At 44.4% G+C, this 23,119-nt stretch overlaps 1 protein-coding gene across 1 annotated transcript in view; it reads right to left on the minus strand.

Moving 5' to 3' along the window:
- Positions 1 to 1,845: 1,845 nt before the first annotated feature.
- The window catches only part of LOC309824145 (histone-arginine methyltransferase CARM1-like), a gene marked incomplete at its 3' end in the record, with an annotated part of 142,908 nt that continues 121,634 nt past the window's right edge, over positions 1,846 to 23,119 (minus strand). The window contains exon 11 of the mRNA XM_082656891.1: positions 1,846 to 2,032. Within this exon, the coding sequence (XP_082513017.1) occupies positions 1,846 to 2,032 (187 nt within the window). The remainder of the gene's footprint in view (positions 2,033 to 23,119) is intronic.

The raw sequence follows: 23,119 nt of genomic DNA on the forward strand, positions 1-23,119 counted from the left end.
GACCAGGGGCACTGCCTGCCCATTAGGAAGATTCTCCCCCTCTGCTGTCTTTCAGCCTGAATGAGGTTGTAATGCTACTATTTAGTTTCAGTTTGCACCCCCGAGCCTAGCCAACTCACCTGTAAACTACGCTTGGGCTTTCTCCTCCTCCATCAGCTATTTGTAAGGCACCCTGCTCTGTGGCCATCAGGGAGAGACGAGGAAGGGGGGCTGCTGTCATCATGTGGGTGATATGGAGGTCTGGGTTTTCTGTTCGCGCAGCTGACTTATGCCCTCCGGTCTTACTTGGGTTCGATCCCTGATATACCATTTCCATGTTATAACGGATTGTTGCAGGGCCCTTTTCACTTTATGCATTGACGGGTGAGACAGAACCTACCTCCTAACTGGCAGCTGTGGGTGGATGGTCACTGGTACACTATAATCAAGCACTCTGTCTCTGTGAGGGCTCAGTAACATGCTAGGAGCTATTTCTTCAGATGCACGTAATTCTTCATTACAGATGGCAAGTCCTTTGCTGAAGAACCCCAAGGCCCTGTGTTATACGATCCTCCTACTTGGGTTTACCATGAACTCTGCGCTTGCATCTCTTCTCACTACTGACACTTCCCACACCACAGGGTCTGCCCATTGTTCTGCTCTAAGCGGAGAGGCTGCTTTCACTACAGCTTAGACCTGCTGTACAGCTCCTTCCTGACCCAGGCTCCACTCACAGGTGGCAGCCTTCCACACCCTCCAGCGCATGGACCAGAGCAAGATTCCCAGATGTGGACTATTTGGCCTCCAGAACCTGAAGAGGCCCCACAGATACTGTACTTCCTTGTTTGTAATAGGGAATCCAAGAGGCAACAACGTTTCTTTACTTTGGAGGGATATCCTGACATGCCCCTGACCCTAAAAATGTGTACCTCCTTTAGCTTTTTAGGACTCCTGAAAACTTTACTGAAGTGGCCTGTCCCTGAAACTCTGTAGAGTTTATTTCCCACCTTCTTGAACACATGCTTCTTACCAAGGTCTCTAGCACGCTAGCCATGTCTTTATTTTACAAATGTAATGGATCAGTGTGATGTTCTGCGGGATGTCCAGATGGTCCAGATCTCTTTGGACTATATTAAGACAGAAGGTGGGCGAGCTAACATAGCCCTGGTGCAAAACTGTAAATGAATATTGTTGTTCATTCCAAGGAGTGTGAACTGTTTCTGATCCTATTTTCCATCTGTTTTTTCCATCCTATCTTACCATCTGCTGTGGTAACTCAGGCATTTCACCTCTGCTCTGTGATTTGAGTAAAAACATAGTGTTTGCCCCATTCCTCCAGGGTCCTCGCTGGAGTGTTAAATCCCATGTCCCAAGAAAGTGGCCCCAAGTCAGAGTTTTCCCACTTGTTCACTTTTACCTTCCAGCCCCTTGGTCAAGCATCCTCCTAACGCAGTCCCTGGGTAGTCTTCTCCCCTGACAGTTACATGCTGGCCAACTCGTGCTGGTCCCATGGGAGGGGGGTAGTTTCTCTTCTCCTTCATCAGGCCCAGCATGTCCTCTGCTGGGCTATGCTGGACCTAACCCTAGTTACTGGCCTGGCAGCCAGGAGAGGCAGCGGGGGCAGCTCCTGAGAGCAGGGCGTCGGGGAGCAGGTGTTGTCTTGCAGGGAGAGGCCTCTGCAGTGTCTTCCTGCTCAAGCAGAGTGTGGATTTTTACGAGGCAGTGTGGCCACCTCTGCAAGCTCTGCATTTTCAGGGCAGTCAGCAGAGCAAAACTGGGGGCACCCACTCATGTCCCCATCCCATATCTCAGGGTCTCAAGTTCTCCCAAGCGGGCCACTGGCCTCAGTGTAACAGGCTGCCTGGGCTAAGCGTTTTCAAGATTCTGGAGATCCACGACTCTCTTGGGCTTGCTCTTCACGTTGTCCTCTCCCGCAAGGGACAGGAGCCTCTTTGTAAGTGACCAGAGATGCCTCTGCTTCCTCCGCTCATCTTTAACTATCTGTTTCCGGGCCCCACTGTTACTCTGCAGGGAGTCCTCCAACTCCACTCCCCTTAGATACACGGAAGCCCCCCATAACATTCAAATGCCTGAACCACCGCCCTGGCAAGGGCATTCCTCTCCACCAGGGGACCCCCTGCTCATCAGTGGTGATTGTTTTTAGTAGTTGAACAACCATCTGTGCCCATGACTAGCTGTGCCCCACTTACCACTTGGATTGGGACCCTCCTCACCAGCCTGTGGTGAGTGACCCCGTCTCCAACCCCATCTTCTTGCCAGCTTTCTGGAACCGCTCCTGGTACCAGTGGTGCTATTTCAAGTTTTCTGGGAAGCAAAAGCAGAGTTAGAAACATAAGATTTATGCAGGGAAGAGCCTGTAAAGATAAAGGGAAGAGGAAGTGGGGGAAGAGGAAGGGCCTCGGACTGCAATGTGGGAAGGAAAGATTGTACAGGAAGAGCCCCAGGGAACAGCTCTGAGAATGCTTTGGCCAGGCTGGTGTGGAGACTCAAAGCAAAAACTGGCCGTTAGAAGAGTCCCGAGTTGCGCAGGGATGGCCTGGCTCTTGCAACGCAGCCATGTTCTGTTGTTGGTTTGGAGCAGCACCGGAAGCCTCTGGCCTTGGTTTGGACACTGTGGTGGATGCCGAAGGTCTGAGAGCTGGAGGCTTTCAGCTAACCCCACCGCTCACCTCCTGCAGCAAGTTCTCTCCTGAAGGAAGACCTGGGTGGTGCACACTCTGCCTGTCACTGTCATATGACTGGTTTAGTGTCAAGACCAGGACAAAAACCAGAACCATCACCAGGGTTTTAGAAGCCTAACCTTATGTCTTTTCTATATTTAGGGGGACAAGATAAATTTCTACCATATACTCTTTAATGTATTATCTAGTATTTAGCAACTCAAAGCAATAGGTCTTCCAAGAAAAATCTCAAAAAATAGCTCCTGGGACAATAAATTATATAAACTATTGAATCAAAACATGACTTCGCATGGAAAGTAGAAGTTAGGTTTTTGGGGAGCACACAATCCAGTGTTTGTCTTAATACACTTTATTGCTGAGGTTTAGTATGTGCAAGGCAGGGTGCTCTTGGTGTCTGTCCACAAGACAGGGATGTGAAAATAACGATCTGGAATTTTTAATCTGGTGGCTGAGTATTTCACATATATTAACGCCTGAATTTTTACAACATCATATCATTTCACAAGGATTAGCTGTGTGAAAGCAGGGAAATTGTTCCTCTGTTTGCTGTAATATCTCTAGGGCCTTGCAGATTGCCTGGCACATATTCAGCTGTCGATAATATTTGAGAAATGGGTGTAATTGTTAAACTATAATTGCACAAGTATAAGGATCAGAGCTATTTTATTTGTGGGCACATAGTAAGAACTTGAGTCAACAAATTCAGCAACTATATTTGTTCAGTGGCTACTCTGTCCCAGGCACTGTTCTAGGCACTTGGGATATATATTAGTCAACAAAACTAAGACTTGCTGATAATAAACACCAAACAATAACAAACACTATATAAAGGCATTGTAGGATACATGAGAAGTACTATAGTAAAAAGAATAGGGCTGGGTAAAGAGAGAACCAGAGTGGGGGAACCGGTTATAACATCAAATAGGGTGGTCAGAGTAGGTGTCACTAAGGAGAGGTTTGAGGAGAAATCTGGGGAGGTTGGGAGTTCGCCAAACATGCATCTGGGAAAGGAGCCTTCCAGGCAGAGGAAAGAGCTGGAGCAAAGGACCCAAGGCAGGAGTCAGGACCCCACGTGACTATGTCTTTGAGGAAAGGAGGCAGGCCGAGGAGGCTGGAATCAGCCAGGGAGAGGAGTAATGGGAAACAAGTTCAGGAGGAGGGCGGGGCCGGCTGGCAGATGGTGAAAGGGTTTTTAGGCCATTTTAAGGACTCTGGGTTTTATTCTGAGTGAAAAAGAAGAGCCGTCTCAGGGTTCTGAGCAGGCGAGAAAAATGATCTGACATTGAGACAATAAACTTCCGTAGGATGAATGAATATGTGAGGTAGATAGAATCATGCTACTTGATTGCCCATGAACCGGTTCAATAAAACTCAATGTAATGCTACATATTTTTTTTTTGCTGATTTTTCCTGATATTCATTCCTTATCTCTAGGGAGCTGCTTGTCTTACGTACCTTTATCATTCCCACTTGCAGCAGCAGCAGAAGGAATTATTTGCCAACCACTTAATCATGACTAACTAGATACTGCTGGATAGTTTCGAGAGCACTTTTCATATGTATTATGTCACTCAAATCATCACAACTATATGTAGTGTTACATTACTGATATATCACTAATACAGAAACAAATTCAAAGAGACAATATATATATTGCCCAGTCACACATTTAATAAATGGCAGAGTATGAATTTTGTGTCCTCACCTAGTGTTTGTAAACCGACAATCTAGGTCCTAAAGACAGAAAGTGGTTTAACTACCCTAGGAGGGGTTCACAGTTAGGTGGGAGGCCAGGAGAGGAATAAAGAAAAAGATGGTACATATCACAATAAAGAAATAAAGGCGAAGTGCCAAAGTTATGGTGTGTTCAGCAAAAAGATCCACAAAGAGGACAACGGTCCTGATGGTGGGTGGCCTCAGATACACTGAAGCAGCGGGGCGTGCGGCTCAGGTGGTGGGAATAGTGCCGGCAGATGCTTGGGGGTCAAGATGAGCATTGTGTCCTTTGGGAATGGTTGGAACCTCCATTGTGAGTGGAAGGAAGTTGTAGGAGACAGGATTACAGAAGGTCGAAAAAAGCCACATGATATAGAATCTTAAGCCATAGGCTAAAACCATCTGTACTTTACCCACTGCAAGTTGCCAATGATTTCTGAGTAGAGATGGTAATGTTGACAAAAGTTTTGGGCTTTTAACCTCCTTGAACTTTTAAACAAAGTTCAATATAACATGACTGTTTAGTGGGGGTTGACATGAGAGGCAATGTCTTAGAATGAGTTCCTCCACAAGTCAACCTTAAAACCAAGATTCAAGCGAAAATAACTGATTTTGGGGGTGGTGCCAGGACATAACCAACATGGGACTGGGGGAGAGAGACAGGGAACAGGAGGCAGACAGTAAAGTATTCATTGTCAAGTAATTTATCATCGTGGATAACTGGACATTAGTCTTGTTGGGGGACTCTGGGAGCCGGTATAGAACATACAGCTCAGAGGCATCCCACCCAAGGGATGTAGGAGCTGAGGTGTTTATACATGAGCTCCCAGCAGTCATTGGCTGAGGGCTGCTCCTGGGGGCAGGGATTCGAGGTTCCCCAGAACTGCCAGCCTGCCACATGGGCATCAAAATGGCAACTGGTAGCATTGGAGAAACAGACATAAATGCACCTGCTGGCAATGGGGTGGGAGGCAGTGTGCAGAATAGAAAGGGGTGGGTGATACGGACAGGCTATTGGCAGGATCTGCTACAGGCGGGAGCAGCAGTAGATTAAGACCCCTAAGCAGAGAGTCACATGGGTCCAGACCAATGTGCTGACAGCAGGAAATGAAAAGAAGGAACAGATTTCAAGAGCTTTTATAAAGGAAGAGTTGCAAGCCTTGGTTTTATAGATCCTTGCCTTATAAGGCAACAAGGGACTCTGTCCACTTAATGACTGTGGAGTTAACCTCTGAAAAAAGTTCACCTGCCCCACATGTATTCTTTTTAATACATTAGGGAAAATGAGCACTTATAAGACTAATCATTTATAACACCTATGAAATACACATATTAGGGAAAGATCTGGGGAAAGGTATGGTAAAGCTTATAAACATACTCATGGGAGAGTAACACACACCCAAATTCCAGACTTTCTCATTTCAGCCAATCTGTCTTTTGCATGGGAACAAAAGAAAAAGTAATGAAGAAATAATGTAAACCAAGAAACATTACCTATGGATAACGGAGATAAAAAAATAAGGTAAGTATAACCTAGCAGTTTGTTCAAATATTTCAAGCAGGAGCTTTTGAGAAAACTCACCAAAGACTGAAGACAGAAAATGGAAGAAGCATGGGAGAGTAATTTACGGAGGCGTTCATTCAACCTCACTCTCAAAGCTGTCACTAAAAAATAAGAGGTCTTTTCCCCTTTTCTCACCCCTATGCTCCTTGGCAAGATAGTCAGACTTATTAAAAAAAAAAAAAAAAGAAAGGGAAAAAGAAAAAGAAGAAAAAGGCTGTGTTCCTGGAAGAATGGAGCTGAAATGTCCAAGAGGGAAAACACTGCGGGGATTGGAAAGGCAAAATCGGGGAGGTGATGGGCAGTGGAGTGGAGGCGGGGTCAGGGACTCCTGGAATGTAGGGGATACAAGGTGGAGCAGGGCCACCTGCCTCAGAAGGTCACGGGACCTGGGAAATGGGCATTTCCTCGGCCGCCATCACAAACTAAAGATTAAAGGCTCACTCCTCAGTTTTGTGGGCAGCTGACATCCGGTAGGATTCTTTAAGATCCACGAGCGAGGGAGCGGTTTCCACAAACCCAGCTGAAAATATGCACTACCTCTGGCGGCTGGGAGCACAGCCAAGTCAACCTGATTTCAAAAGAAAAAATGCTGATTCCTGCAGCAAGTTCATCCCTGCAGTAGAGGAAATATATAACCTTTACTTTTTTTTGTTTGCTTTGTTGGAACTATGCGCGCCGTTCTGAGGTTCAGATGGGAGGGCAGCGAGTGATATTTTGCCAAGTGTATGGATGGAACCATCCTCCGCGTGACTTTTCCCAGACCTTGCTCGTCTGTGGAGGCTCCTCCACACTGACATTCTCAGTGACGCAAGGAGAATTGATTTTTTCCCCTTTCTTCTCCTAAATTCTTCTCATCTTTCCATCACATTCGACAGGAGAACAAGAATGGGCACATATGCCCAAGGGGATGGAGATCTTTGAAAGGTACATATTTGAAAGGAAAAAGGAAAAAGCAAGGAGAGTAAGCAAAGCAAGGAGAACAGGAAGACGAAATGGGAGAGTGAAGCAGAAGAGGAGGCTGGGGTGTAGGGGGGAGGAAGTGGAGAAAAAGCAGAGTAGAAAGGCTGAGAGAGGAGAGGGAGGGAGGGGACAGGCTTGGTCACCCTCCGATCCTTTCGCTTAAAGAATACCACGGATGCTGACCATTCAGGTCTCCTTCCTGTCAGTGAGACAATCTGCAAAAGTACATTTGGGCCAACTTTTATAGACATAGGGGAACTAGCCAAATGTCTCCTTGTAATATTTAATTTATTTAGTGACATGAACATACTCAAAGCCACATTTAAAATAAGATACAAATTTGGAAATATTATTTGCTTTTATGTTTCATTTAATAAAGCCTTCATATTGTTTGTTTTTTTTGTCTAGGAGGTCTTTTTTTTTTTTTTAGCTTGCCTTATTCATATTCTTTTTTTTTTTTTTTCTTGCGATATGCGGGCCTCTCACTGTTGTGGCCTCTCCCGTTGCAGAGCACAGGCTCCGGACGCGCAGGCTCAGCGGCCATGGCTCACGGGCCCAGCCGCTCCGCAGCACATGGGATCTTCCCGGACCAGGGCACGAACCCATGTCCCCTGCATCGGCAGGCGGACTCTCAACCACTGAGCCACCAGGGAAGCCCTATTCATATTCATTTTTGATGGAAGTATCCTTGTCATCAATAGAGGCACTTTTGGAGTCACCCAATACTGTTTTCAGAAAGGACTTTCAAGGACTTTCAACATTCAAGTTTACCACCCAGGAATAACGACTGTATAATATTTCTTTGCCCCTTAAAAAAAAAAAACAAAAAATAAAAAAAACCCTGATTCTCTCAGGAGCCTTCTACTCACATCCAAAATCTACATCGATCTGAACTAGTTTATGGCTCATCTTCTCTAAGCAATATTCTATTTTTCAACATAAGGTAATTGAGAGAAAATCTTATAAATGAGAAAGTCTGTAAGGATTGGATTCAAGGGTGATTTGCTTTCATTTTTCTTTGAAGTAAAATTCAGGCAAGTATGACACAGTTTCTCTAGAAGAGAGAATCTGATGCTCAAGGCAAAGCTGCTTAGTGTTAGCTTAAAATACTCCAGAGACTCCTTGAGACCTCTGCTGTCAGACCAGACCTGGAACCAACTCCAACTGAATTACACACAGAGAACACCTTCTAGCAGGTATTTTAGCTTCCATTAGGTTCTGGACTATTCTAGCCAGGTCAGCCTCTCCAGAAACTATGCCGTGAGGGAGCCTCACCTGTCACCAGCGGTGGTTCTCAACTGAGACTATTCTGCCCCCCAGTGGCCACCTGGCAATGCCTGGAGATACTCTGGGTTGTTACTACTGGGATGTATTCGTCAGAGTTCTCCAGAGAAAAGAACCCATAGGATCTGTGTATATGTACATAGAGAGAGAGACGCTGATTTTAAACAATTGACTCACGTGATCATGGAGGCTGCAAGTCCGAAATCTGTAGTTCAAGTCGAAAGGCAATCAAGATGAAGACCCAGGGAAGGGCTGACACTGCAGTTCAAGTCCAAAGGCCGTCTGCCGGCAGAACTCCCTCTTGCTTCCAGGAGGTCAGTCTGTCGTTCTATTCAGGTTTTCAACTGATTGGACAAGGCCCACCCACCTGACAGAGGCAATCTGCTTTCCTCAAAGTCAACCAATTTAACGCTATCTCATCCAAAAGCACCCTCACGGAAACAGGAGGTGATGGGCCTTTTCCACTTTGTAGGGAGCCATTAGGTTCATCTGGAAAGAAATTGATGGGTGAACACGTCTTAATGAAGATCACTCTTCCCTTCTCTTTCCACTCTGACTTGCTGAGAAAGAGAACTATTCCACTGAGGCCTACCTATAACGAGCCCACTGGTGTGGGACTTCTGAGCAGACAGAATGTAATTTCTTCATGCCGATGCCTCAGTCAATCTTTCAGCTGCAGAAATGTGCTGAGGAAAAGGGAAGAAAAGAGGGTTCATGGCAGCTCCCCTGATCTGGATAAAATGTGAGCTCAGATGTCCCTGGAGTAAAACCAGCATCTGAGTGGAACTGTCACTGGACAGTGTAGCCAACCGAAGCAGCGCAAAGGCACCCAAACTGACAATGAACTTGCGGAGAACAGCAGAGCAAATGCGCCAATGGTGCAAAGGCTGCATTCACTCATTCCTCATTCATTCACTCCGCAAATAACTTGCGCTAGGCTCTGAGCGAATAAGGCAGCCTGGTCTCTGTTCTCATGCAGCCTCACGGAGAAAGAAGTGCAGTTAGAAATACGCCATCGAGGAGAACGTTGCTCTGGATGGATTTACAACCTCATTTAGAGGTGACTTTTGCTCTACGCTGGTGGGAAAGAGTCCCGGATTTGGGGCCAAAGGTGGATTCAAATCCTAACTCTTAGACTTCCTGGCTGCCAAGTCAGCGATCTTCTTGGATCTCCTGTAAAATGGGGCAAAAAACATCTGCCACCCCACCTGTCACGTGGACGTAATGTGAGAAGCAAAGACAGTAACGCATGAAAATGCTTTGCCAGTTCTAAAGTCCTGAATCAGGGTTTCTCCTCCCTGGCTGCACACCTGGTAGCTTTTTTAAACTACCAATGCCTGACACCCCACAACGCCCCGCCCCTCACCACTAGCTCAGACTAATGGGGTCAGGCTCCCTTAGTGGAAGGATCTAAGCAATGGTATTTTTTAAAAGCTCTCAGGAGAAACTACAGCAAAGCCACCCTATACAAGCCCTGCCAATTTGCATACTGTTACTTCCCCAAAGTAATCATATTGAAAACCTGCCACTTAGTGATCCCTGCATCCCAAGGTTGGTTCAAATTTGACAGAAAAAGTAGATTTGGGCCACTCTGCTTTGGGGGGTCCTGCTTTAATGCTACAAGCAACAGAGAAGCCTGCTATATAGCTCGGAACAGGAAAGTCATCCAGTGACCTCACAGGCCAGGAGAGTCTTGAGTGGCGGCTGGGGGACAGATCTCACTGCAGGCGTGAAAGACGGTCCATCCATCAGGTAGAGTGTGACCTCCTAATGGCAGGAAATAGGACTCATACAACAGACACTGGATTTTCTGCTGTGACTGGTACTTTTTTAGATGTTAGGGATACTATCATAACCTGAAGAGACAACAATCGCTACTCTCACAGAGATCATGTTTTAGCAGGTGGAGGAAGACAATAAAAATTAATAAGTAAAATACATAAGATGTGAGATGGTGATAAGTACTACAGAGAAAAGTAAAATAAGGGGTATGGGTCTCTGGTCCCGTGAAAGAAGTGAGAGAGTGAGCCATGTTGGTCCCTGGAGGAACAGCGTTTTAGGCAGAGGGAACAGTAAGTAAAAATGTCCTGAGGCAGAAACGTGCCTGGTTTGGTTGAGGAACAGCAAGGAGGCCAGTATTGTTGCTGACGGTGAGGGTAGTAGGAGGTGAGATCAGAGAGTTATCCGCAGGCCTGATTACAGAGGCTTGTAGGATATTGTGAAGACCTATTTTGACTTTGAGTGAGATGGATTTTGAGCAGAGGAGTGGTATGATTTGACTTGTGTCTCTATAGGCTCACTGTCTGCCACATGGAGAATGAACTCAAGGGGACAAAGGAAGAAGGCAGCCCAGTTAGGAGGCTGTTATGACAACCTGAGAGGAAAGGCTGGTGGCTTAGACCAGTGAGGGGGCAGTGGAGGTCGTGGGAAGTGGCTGGGGAAGGGAGGAGAAGTAGCAGAGCCCGCGTCAGGAGCTGGCGCCGCAACGGATGATTCAAGGACAAATTGACCAAAGCGAGGAAGCAAACCCAGGGTCAACGTGTCAGAAACCCAGAATCCACTAAGATCAATGCCACCTGAAGCCTCAAGACAGACAGAAAAGGAGTCCCCCACAGCCTTCCTATCTCTCTGTGCACCTTGCATTTGAAACGCTCCAAGCACTAAGACAAATAAAAATGCTTTTTTGAGGGGAAAGAGACTGTCACCATTATAGAAGCCCTGTGAGCATGGGAATTTAAACACTGCCAATCACTGCCCACTGATGAACATTTCTAAAAGGAGACATAAAGTGTGATTCTGCAAAACCTGGCTTGAATATTATCATGGATCAAATCTGTGATATTGGGAATTGGCAAGCCTGGACACAGGTAGTGGAAAGAAAGTACATGGGGTAGGGGTAGAGCTATGCACAGACCATTCTAAGTGCCAATGTGTTCTGCCCTGAATGTTCCTACCTGCAAGACAGACAGAAGTGTGTGGCTGAGGAAGAACATCTGCCACCAGGCGGCACTATTTCCCCTGAAATGTCTGACAGTATCCAAACCCACAGGATGGATGGGTGACTCCTTAGCAAGCTAGAAAGGAGAGTCCTGATTATTATTAGTCTCTCCCAAAGTCGAGTGTCTGGAGCCCCAGAGGCAAGGGGTGAATGCGGTCCTACCTGTTCTTTGGCAATTCTGCCGGCTCCCTTGGCACAGAATGACTTGAAGGATTCTGTTCTTCCCAGTCAAGCTCTTGACAGAGTGTAATACAAGAGTTCTTAGCCCTCTGGCATTCGGCTGGGGCTTCTGAACTCCTTCTCAGCATTATGTTTTTAAATGCATCATATTTAGAATGCAAAGGATTACAAAGTAAGCCAATTACATTGAAATGCAATCATCAGAATACTAAAGAAAATGTGAGATACAGTAATACATGTGCTTACTTCTTTATTAATGCAGTAAATGAGATCCAGGGGTGGACCTCCTGCCCATGGTGGTTTTGAAATACTAATGAGCAAAAATGATATTTCAAGGTATCTGCAACAACTGTAATGTGATGTTTGTGGTGGTTATATTTAATGGAATAGATTAATTTTAGTGAGAGGTTGATGAAAATAAAGATGTATTTGATTTTTCTCTCTGTCACACCATTTTAGTTCATGGACCGCTTGAATTCTGTCCAGAGACCTCTTGAAGACTGGAAGACCCCGGTTGATAATCTTTGTTCAGTGCCTCTTTAATGAGCCAATCACGCATATTGCCACTTGAAGAAAGCAAAACATCCCTCAAGCTAGCCAGGCTCCAGTCGAAGAAGGAATGAGTTCATTACAATCCTTTCCCCGTCTAGTCCCCCTTTCTGGTCACGCCTCTGAAGCACTGCGATTTCTTTAACACCTTCTCTTCCTGGAGTCTCTCCTCTCCTCTTTGGCAGCTAAAGCCAAAACCGCTTCCTGGCCCCTCTTTGCTCCTCTCTTTCTTTCTTTATCCAAAAATCAAGATGAAGGACTACTTCCCTGGTGGTGCAGTGGTTAAGAGTCCGCCTGACAATGCAGGGAACACGGGTTCGAGCCCTGGTCCGGGAAGATCCCACATGCCGCAGAGCAACTAAGCCTGTGCGCCACAGCTACTGAGCCTGTGCTCTAGAGCCCGCAAGCCACAACTACTGAAGCCCGCGCACCTAGAGCCCGTGCTCTGCAACAAGAGAAACCACCGCAATGAGAAGCCTGCGCACCGCAACAAAGAGTAGCCCCTGCTCGCCGCAACTAGAGAAAAGCCCATGCACAGCAACGAAGACCCAACCCAGCCAAAAATAAATAAATTTATTTTTAAAAAACCCGAAACACAAAATCAAGATGAGTCTCACTCAGTCCCAGAAATAACGCTGAGTCGTTTGTCCTTTGGTTTTCCTTGCCTTTCTTCTCCCACCAGAGGTGAGAAGGAAGAGGGAGGGTGTAGTAATTGATGAAAGCCAGCAAAGTCCAACTGTTAGAGTAACAGAAAATATGGCAACTTTTGAGTCTCTAAGTCGTTCTACCTAAAAACCTCCTTCCCTCACTCCATTAATCTCTAGCCCCCATCCTGCTTTACTTTCTTCACCACTTTTAACCTTATCTAAATTATCTATATATTTACTTTATTGCTGTCTGTTTCCCACACTAAAACTGAGCTACAAAAGGGCAGGGATTTGTCTGTTTCACGTCAGTCTCCCTAGTGCCTAGAACAACAGGACTGGGTGTGCAGTAGATGCTCAAGTAATACTTGTTAAAGGAATGGGCCAGACTGGAATGGGAGGGGAGTGCAAATAATTCATGAATTTCAATTTTTCAGTCTTTTTTCTACCACTGTACTTTATTGATGCTGGAAGAACAAAAATACCATGGGTGAGTTCCCCAGAGGGTGACTTCTTAAGGATTAGACAAGTAAAACAGAGAACAAGCTTTGGTTTGGTAATTATAAGTAACACACTCTGCATAAATATCTTAATTTTATGTAATGCAAATGCATTTAAGCCTTTTTATTTAGCTTAGAGATATTTTACGAAAATAAATATTTTCTCCTCTTTTGAATTTGAAAAAAAGAAACCCTGTTTCATACTATCTCTCTGCAAACGGCTTGTGGGTCTTGAGTGAATTTCAATTAAATATGATATCAAATATATATAATAAGGTTATACTTAGCTATATACATATTGCTAAATAATAGAGGCTGGGATAAATTTTATACAAACACACAATCTCTTAACAGTACAAATGAAAATTGGTACTTTTATTATTAATAATTTAATTTCTCTGTAAATTGTCTTACTTCATCATTATGCACAAGATAGGTAAGGACATTTTGTCGTTTTACTTTTGTGCCTTTTGGCCCAGGCAAATCAAGGTGCAGGTAATGAGATACTGAATTCCTACTGGTGGGACTTCTGTAACCTCAAGAGTAACATGGGTAACAGAAGACTGTAAGTGGGAAATCCACGTTATTCTCATTTTCCAAGAAGGGAGAAAAATTCTGCAAGCTGCAGAGTGGGTAGCTGAGTCTCAGTTCCAGAGAGTCAGCCAGGCTGGAGAAGCTGTAAGACACCCTGGTGCCAGTGGGTGGAGCCAGCGAGCCAGGCCCAAGGACAAGCGGCAGCTCAGTAACTTCAGTTTCTTTTTCCTGGCGCACGCTACGCTGGCCAGCACACTAGTCATGCATGAGTTCCCTGAAAGACATTTGAGGACCTCCCTGTACACTTTCTGACAAGTGGAGAGATGTGGGCTAAGCACAAATTAGGTGAACTTGGAGCACTTAAAAAATAATTGGCTATTCTCATATCTTATCAAATTGTAAGATTGACTATTCTATCCTTTCTATGACCAACCAATTTCTAGATTCACATTGAATCACATATGAGATTGTTTTTATCAAATGAGTTAATAACAATCAGAGTCGATCTGGGCAATTTTACAATACATTAGGAAATAAAAACAAAAATAAACAAATGGGACCTAATTAAACTTAAAAGTTTGCACAACAAAGGAAACCATAAACAAAACAAAAAGTCAACCTACTGAATGGGAGAAAATATTTGCACACAATGCAACCGACAAGGGATTAATTTCCAAAATATACAAACAACTCATACAACTCAATATCAAAAAAAACAAAAAACCCGGGCTTCCCTGGTGGTGCAGTGTTTGAGAGTCCGCCTGCCGATGCAGGGGACACGGGTTCGTGCCCCGGTCCGGGAAGATCCCACATGCCGTGGAGCGGCTGGGCCTGTGAGCCATGGCCGCTGAGGCTGCGCATCCTGAGCCTGTGCTCCGCAACGGGAGAGGCCACAACAGTGAGAGGACCGCGTACCGAAAAAAAAAAAAAGGGGCAGAATATCGAAACAGACATTTCTTCAAAGAAGACATAAAGATGTCCAACAGGCACATGAAAAAATGTTCAACATGGCTAATTATTAGAGAAATGCAAATCAAAACTACAATGAGGTATCACCTCACTCTGGTCAGAATGGCCATCACCATAAAGTCTACAAATAATAAATGCTGGAGCGGGTGCAGAGAAAAGGGAACTCTCCTGCACTATTGGTGGGAATGTAAATTGGTACAGCCACTATGGAGAACAGTATAGAAAGTCCTTAAAAAACTAAAAATAGAGCTACCATATGATCCTGCAATACCACTCCTGGGCACATATCTGGAGAAAACTGTAATTAGACTACACTAAATGAAGAAGTATAAAGTCTAGAATAAGAGAGAGGAAGGGCTTACTCTCCTCTGGGCTAGTACACCTAGAAAGTCGTTTGTACTCAGTTTGGAATATCACATTTTTAAAGTGGATATAGACAAATAAACTATTAGCAGAGTGACAAGGATGCTGATGACTTGGGATATGTATATGAAATCTGTACAAAAGATCTGAGGCCATTTAAATGAGGAGGATCACGGGTCATGCATGGGCAGGTGGAAAAGCACGTTGCTCAGATCTTGAGGCTGACAAATAAAAGACTGTACAGTCTGGACAGGATGTGCAGTCGCTGATCTAGGACCGATTAATCAAAAGGGAAAGAACTGGAATTAGGTTCAACAAACAGAAGAATGTTCAAATAGTTGCAGATGTTCAAAGATGAAGAGATGTCATTAGGGGGGAGTGAGTTCTCATTCACCAGAAGTATTCAAGCAAATGACACTTCCTAGGGATTTGGGAAGAAGGCTCAAGTATTAGAGCAGTGGTCGGTGAGGTCAAGGTTCACCATATGCTAGTATAGGGACTGCTGATGGTCCACTATAAAATTTTTACAAAGTCCCTGGAAAGATATAGGCAACATATCTTATAAATGCAAGTTTCTAAACCTTCATTTATTCAATTTAAAGGACTACCATTTATTCTATTTTTTACCTCTTTATAAGGGTGAAATGCTATATTATACCTTGTATGAAATAATGGTAATGATAGTAGTATGTTTTTAAATATACCTTACTTGGCAAAATTAAAAGTTTGGAAACCCTCTGTTGAAATCTCTAAGTTGTCTTGAAACATAATAAAGAAAATTGAAATGAAAAAAATCAAAGGGCTACTTATCTTAGTGATCTTTAGGATTCCTTCCAAACCTGAGATGCTATATATGATTCTAGAAACTATTCAGCATCCTTAGGGAATGAGAGTTTCTTAGACTTGATTTCTCTCCCTAGTGAGCCTAGAATGGCATTAGTGCATGTCAGCCCTGCTCCTCTGCCTTGCCCATCCTTTTTCAATTTTTTATTTTTTTGGTTTTGTGGTACGCGGGCCTCTCACTGTTGTGGCCTCTCCCGTTGCGGAGCACAGGCTCCGGACGCGCAGGCTCAGTGGCCATGGCTCACGGGCCCAGCCGCTCCGCGGCATGTGGGATCTTCCCGGACCGGGGCACGAATCCGTGTCCCCTGCATCGGCAGGCGGACTCTCAACCACTGCGCCACCAGGGAAGCCCGCCCATCCTTTTTATGCTCATCCCTTCCTGGGTTTTCTTCACACTTCTACCATATAAGCGTGCACCTCTAAACACCACAGTTTATATTTTGCATGTTTTTGGATTTGATGAAAATGGAGTCAGAAAACCTGTCCTTTGTATTGGTCCTCTTTTGCTCAACATTAAAAAAAAGAAAAAAAAAGATTGATCCAGATTGCTGTACGTAGCTTTTATTTTGTAGTTGAATATAGCCAAAATATAGCAATTTATCAATTTCATTTTGATGGACACCTTTTCCTGTTTTTTTTTCTATTTTGAATAATGCTTCTCTGAACATTCTTATCTGTGTCCCCTCATGCAGAGTAAAGAAAAACTGATGTAAGTTAAATATTTTATATGAAATACAACTTTTGTGAAAATCAAATATTCTTGCTGTACATGATCACTGACTCAGTCATTATTGCCCAGGAGAGACACATGATGAAAATACTTACAATGTCTTAACAAAACCAGAAAACAAACATCTCAAAGTATGATGGACGTTACTTGAAGTATGAAGAGGTCATTTATCAAATCCACCAATTTCCCCCAATTCATATATCCACATGAATTGAGCCTCTTCAGTTTTTTTTTTTAAACTTCATTTGGAAAAAAAAAATTACACATGTACAAAAACACATGAAACATAAATATGCAGTTCAATGAATAAGTGTAAAGTGACTGTCCGAGGAACAACCATTTGTGTCAAGAAATACATTTCCAGCACCCTAAAAGTCCCCCAAGTCCCTCCTGATCCCACTCCCACTTTTATGCTCTTCTCTTCCTTGTTTTTCTTCCCTTTTACCACATGAGCATGCATCTCTCAACACTGTATCTTAGTTTTTGCCATTTCTGACCTTTATAAAAATGAAATCATGGGGAATTGTTATGGTCTGAATGCTTGTGTCCTTCTAAAGTTCCTATGTTGAAACCCTGCCCCACAGCATTATGGTATTAGAAGGTAGGGCCTTTGGGAGGTAACTTAGATGAGGTCATAAGGGTGGAGCCCTCATGAGTGACATTCGTGCCCTTGTGAGGGTCATGAGAGAGCTTGTTTCCTCTGTGCTCTGCTCTCTGCCCTGGGAGGAAGACAATGAAAAGTAACTGCTAAGAAGGCTCTTACCAGAACCCAACTGTGCTGGCACCCTAATCTTGGACTTCAGCCTCCAGAACTGTGAGAAATAAATGTCCATTGTTTCTAAGTCACCTTGCCTGTGGTACTTTGTATAGCAGCCTGAAGGGACTAAGACAGGACTCATTCTGTGTCTACCTTCCTTTGCTCAACATTAAAAAAAAAAAAAAGATTTATAGTTAGTCCCCTACATATGAACCTTCAAGTTGCAAACTTTCAAAGATTCGAACACGTGTCCCTGGATCGCTTTTTCAAGAGGGTAGACAGAATTGAATCCAGCAAGGAACCAGAACCTGTGCCATCAACGTCAGGCGTGAGTGACATTGCAGCTTGCCCTCCGTCTCCTGTTGCTGACGACCCTTCAGCTCTACCATCTCCCACCCCCTCTCCCTCCCCCAGTCAGTAACTCTGTTTGCCTGTTCACTTGATGCCAGCCCCTGTATGCCAGCTGTTGTACTGCACTACTGTACTTTTCAAGGTACTGTACTGTAAGATTTAAAATGTTTTCTTTATTTTTTGTTTGTTTTTTATGTATTATTTCTGTGAAAAGTATTGTAAACCTACTGCAGTACAGTACTATATAGCCGATGGTGTTAGTCAGGTACCTAGGCTAACTTTGTTGGACTTACAAACAAGTTGGACTTATGAATGCGCTATCGGAATGGAACTCGTTCATATGTAGGGGGCTTACTCTACTCTTATAGTAGCTGTTGTTCATTGATTTTTGCTGCTGTGTGGAATGCAATTGCATAAAAATTTCTCTATCGGTCTTACTTTGGTGGCCGTTTTTTCTGGTCTTTTGTTATTATGAACAGTGTTGCTCTGGAGAGTCTTCCACATGTCTCACCATGTGCCCATGCAGACCTTTTCTAGGGTAAGACTGCTACATCAAGAAGATGAACATCTGAAGTATTACTAGATGGTGCCAAACTATTTCCCAATGTGGATATCCAAATGTATACTTCCACCAACGCTGCATGTTAGATCTCACTGTTCCACGTTCTCAGCAACATTTGACATTGTTCGACTTTTAAAATGTAGCCAATCTAGAGAATGTGCAGTGACAGCTCATTGCAGCTTTGATTTTTATTCCACTCTGAATTAATTAAGGTGAGCACATTTTTATTTGGATTCCCTCATCCAAAGGGAAGTAGCAATCAAAACCCTTCCCACTCTCCTTCCTTCTCTCTTTCCTTCCCTCTTTCTTTTTTCACTTAAGGATATTCAATTGTTACAGCACCACTTATTTAAAAAGACATCCTTCCCTGTGACTTTGCAGTGGTTCTTTAGTTATAAAGTGATTGTCTATGTATGAATCTGTGTCTGGGTTTTTAAAAAAATTTTAATGAAGTATAGTTGATTTACAATGTTGTGTTAATTTCTGCTATACAGCAAAGTGACTCAGTTACAAATATATATATTCTTTTTCATATTTTTTTCACTATGGTTTATCATAGGATATTGAATATAGTTCCCTGGGCTATACAGTAGGACCTTGTTGTTTATCCATCTTATATATACTAGTTTGCATCTGCTAATCCCGAACTCCCAATCCTTCCCTCCACACTGGCAACCACAAGTATGTTTTCAATATCTGTGAGTATGTTTCTGTTTTGTAGATATGTTCATTTGTGTCGTATTTTAGATTCCAAATATAAGTGATATTATATGGTATTTGTCTTTCTCTTTCTGACTTACTTTGCTTAGTATGATAATCTCTAGGTCCATCCATGTTGCTGCAAATGGCATTATTTCATTCTTTTTGATGGCTGAGTAATATTCCATTGTATATATGCACCACATCTTCCTTATCCATCTGTCAATGGACATTTAGGTTGCTTTCACATTTTGGCTATTGTAAATAGTGCTGCTATGAACATAAGGGTGCATGTATCTTTTCAAATTATAGTCTTCTCTGGGTATTTGCCTAGGAGTGGGATTGCTGGATCATATAGCAACTCTACTTTTGGTTTTTTGAGGAACCTCCATAGTGTTTTCCATAATGGCTGCACCAATTTACATTTGTCTGGGTTTTTTATTTTGTGCCACTCTCTACTTGCTCATCCTTGCACCCATACCTGGATGTGTCTAGAGCACCATAGTTAGTCTTGATATATGATGGAGAAAGTCCTCCCATCTTCTTCAGCAGTGCCCTAGCTATTCTTTGCCCTTTGCTTTTGCACTGAATCTTCAGTAATGAAAAAATAGATCTATTTAGTTTCATTTCTTTCCTCCCTCTTCCCAATGTTTGCTCCTAGGAAATCTTTTCATCCAAACTGTTTTTTTTTAATCCTTTTTTTTTTTTAATATTTACTTATTTATTTTGGCTGCGCCGGGTCTTAGTTGTGGCATGAGGGATCCTTAGTTGCAGCATGCGGACTCTCTGCTGCGGCATGCAAGAGGGATCTAGTTCCCCGACAAGGGATCGAACCAGGCCCCTTGCATTGGGGCCTGGAGCCCCAGGAGAACCAGGGAAGTCCCCATCCAAACCTGTTTTATAACAACATCTCATTTACGTAATTCTTACTACTTCCTTTTAGATTCAGAAGACTTGAATTATGAAAAAATTACCCTCTCATATTTTTTCAGTAAAAAACAATGTTTCTACATATTTAACAGGATAGGAAAAGAGACTACAGATGAACTCTCCTTAATGTCTTAACATCTCATTTACAAATGACCTCAGTGGATCAAACTAACTTTGTATTTCATGTGAATTTAAACAAGACGACATACAACAACAGAGTGCCTGAGTGCCAGTGTGCGTTCACCCTTATTCCACCTATGCCAGTTGGTCCCAGTCACCTCCTTCTTTCTTCCCAACCTCTCCTTGGTAATGTCTGGCCTCATCTACTGGTAAAATCTATTTCACAGATGTTCTTTCCATTGTAACTGGTAAAGCCCTTTAACATCTGCTCACTGTCGTGTATTACTTGGACAAGACCTCTTCATGCATCATCAACCACCTGCTCCAGAGCTGTCACAGAACAACTGGATTTGAAAAATTTAAGTAGAAAATAAACTACTCAATGATTAACGAGTTTCATAGCATTTCAGGAAATGGATGTCAGACTCACCCAAATGCCTGCAACCAAAGAGAAGTTTATGGCAAGTGTGCTAGTGAACAGAGGTAACTAAGCTCAAAATCTTCATTAAAAGCCTTTAGATTTAAATTGCATTTGACAGCTGGTAATCAGAGACCTGATCTGAGTAGCTTAAACAGATGAGGGGTATAATTTCGACATAAAAAAGGATCCAGAGGTAGGCAGTCCAAGGTTGGTATGATGACTCACTGCTACCAGGAATACAGGCATCTCCTTTTGCCTCCCCACCCTGGGCCATGGCTGTATCCCCAAGGATGTTACTTCCTCATCCAAGATGGCTGCCAGAAGGCAACCACTCTTCTTGTAGTTTAACAAAGCCTCAACCTAGACCTAGAATGGGAGGATGAAGAGGCTTTGCCTTTGAGGAGAAGAGAGGAGAGGAGATGAAGGACATGTCCCCTGACAGAGCAGAGGCTGGAAGTCAATGGAGGTCACAAATGTTTGCCCATATCTCTGTATAGGTCTCTGGACTACTAGTAGGTCAAAAGGGTCTTTTTTTTGGCTGCGTTTGGTCTTTGTTGCTGTGAGCAGGCTATTCTCTAGTTGCGGCAAGCGGGGGCTACTCCTGATTGCGGTGCAAGGGCTTCCCATTGTGGTGGCTTCTCTTGTTGCAGAGCACAGGCTCTAGATGCACGGGCTTCAGTAGTCATGGCATGCGGGCTCTAGAGCACAGGCTAAGTAGTTGTGGCGCACGGGCTTAGTTGCTCCGCGGCATGTGGGATCCTCCTGCACCAGCTCTTGAACCCGTGTCCCCTGCGTCGGCAGGCGGATTCTCAACCACTGCGCCACCAGGGAAGCCCTCACTTGGTTCTCTTTTGATATTTTGTTTTGTATATCTAACAGCCCTTATCACAGGCATTTCTTGTGTTCACTTAAATTCTTGTTCCAGTAATGCTGCTTTGGATGGAGTCTGAAGGGCTCGTGTGTGTGACTTTGAAGAGAGGAAAGGATGAGCCCCATGAGTTACCAGGCAACTCCTGTGATCGGAAATGCGTCTTTAAAAACTTAGAGAACAGGGCTTCCCTGGAGGCGCAGTGGTTGAGAGTCCGCCTGCCGGTGCGGGGGACACGGGTTCGTGCCGCGGTCCGGGAAGATCCCACATGTCGCGGAGCGGCTGGGCCCGTGAGCCATGGCCACTGAGCCTGCGCGTCCGGAACCCGTGCTCCACAACGGGAGAGGCCACAACAGTGAGAGGCCCGCATACCGCAAAAAAAAAAAAAAAAACTTAAGAGAACATATAAGTCCATGCCACTCTCTCACTTTGTCCCAGCTTACCATTCCCCCTCCCCGTGTCCTCAAGTCCACTCTCTACGTCTGCATCTTTATTCCTGTCCTGCCCCTAGGTTCTTCAGAACCAAGCTAGTGGGAAGCAGCAGCATAACACAGGAAGATCAGCTCAGTGCTTTGTGACCACCTAGTGGGGTGGGATAGGGAGGGTGGGAGGGAGACGCAAAAGGGAGGAGATATGGGGATATATGTATGTGTATAGCTGATTCACTTCGTTATACAGCAGAAACTAACACACCATTGTAAAGCAATTATACTCCAATAAAGATAAAAAATAAATAAAAACTTAGAAGCAGCACTGTGGGGAGGGCATCTCTTCACTACATTATGTTATAAGCAATCGCTCTGGGGTAGAGGTGGAGGAGCAGAGGAGTGAATCCTTCAAGACTGCCCTGTCCGGTAGCTCCTTTCCTTCAACACCTTTACCCTAGGAGGCGTTAGGGCCTGCCTGCATCCCAGTTACACGGACAGAGGGAATCTGAAGGGGTGGTCCGTGATTTCTCCCAGTGAACTGGAGAAGAGGAAGGGCAGATGCACAGGCTTTCCTACAACTTCTCTTCTCACTGTGGCCTCAGGCCACCCTTCTGGCTGTAGCCCCCCACTGGTCCTCCCAGAAAGCAGGCAACTCGCAGAGGCAGCGCACTTTTTTTTTTTTTTGCGGTACGCAGGCCTCTCACTGTTGCGGCCTCTCCCGCTGCGGAGCACAGGCTCTGGACACGCAGGCTCAGCGGCCATGGCTCACGGGTCCAGCCGCTCCGCGGCATATGGGATCTTCCCGGACCGGGGCACGAACCCGCATCCCCTGCATCGGCAGGTGGACTCTCAACCACTGGACCACCAGGGAAGCCCCACATTTTTTATCACTAGTTTCTAGAATCCATATTTCTTCTTAGTACTTGAGTTACTCCAGGGTTGATTCTGGAGCAGGGAGCCAGCAGCCTGGGTGGCTGGTCATTGTATGGGGTTCCTAAGGCTGCTGTAACCAGTGACCACAAACGTGGTGGCTTAAGACAACAGAAATGTATTCTCTCATAGTTCTAGAGGCCAGAAGTCCAAAATCAAGCTATTGGTAGGACTGGTTCCTGCTGAAGGCTCTGAGTGAGAACCCACTTCTTGCCTCTCTCCTAGTTTCTGGTGATTCTTGGCGATCCCTGCACACCCTGGCTTGTAGCTGCGTCACTCCAGTCTCTGCCACCGTGTTTATATGGCCTTTTCCCCTGTATCTGTGTCCTCTCCTCTTCCTATGAGGACACTTATCACTGGATTTAGGGCCCATTTGGATAATCCAGAAAGAGCCCACCAGGAGATCCTTAACTTAATTACATCTGCAAAAGACCTCTTTCCCAAGGACCTACTGTATAGCAGAGACCTACACTCGATATTTTATAATAACCTATAAGGGGAAAGAATCTGAAAAAGAATATATCTATATAGATCTATA

Source organism: Grampus griseus, assembly GCF_964374135.1.
Source record: "Grampus griseus genome assembly, chromosome: 6".
In the NCBI taxonomy this organism is placed as follows: Eukaryota; Metazoa; Chordata; class Mammalia; order Artiodactyla; family Delphinidae; genus Grampus; species Grampus griseus.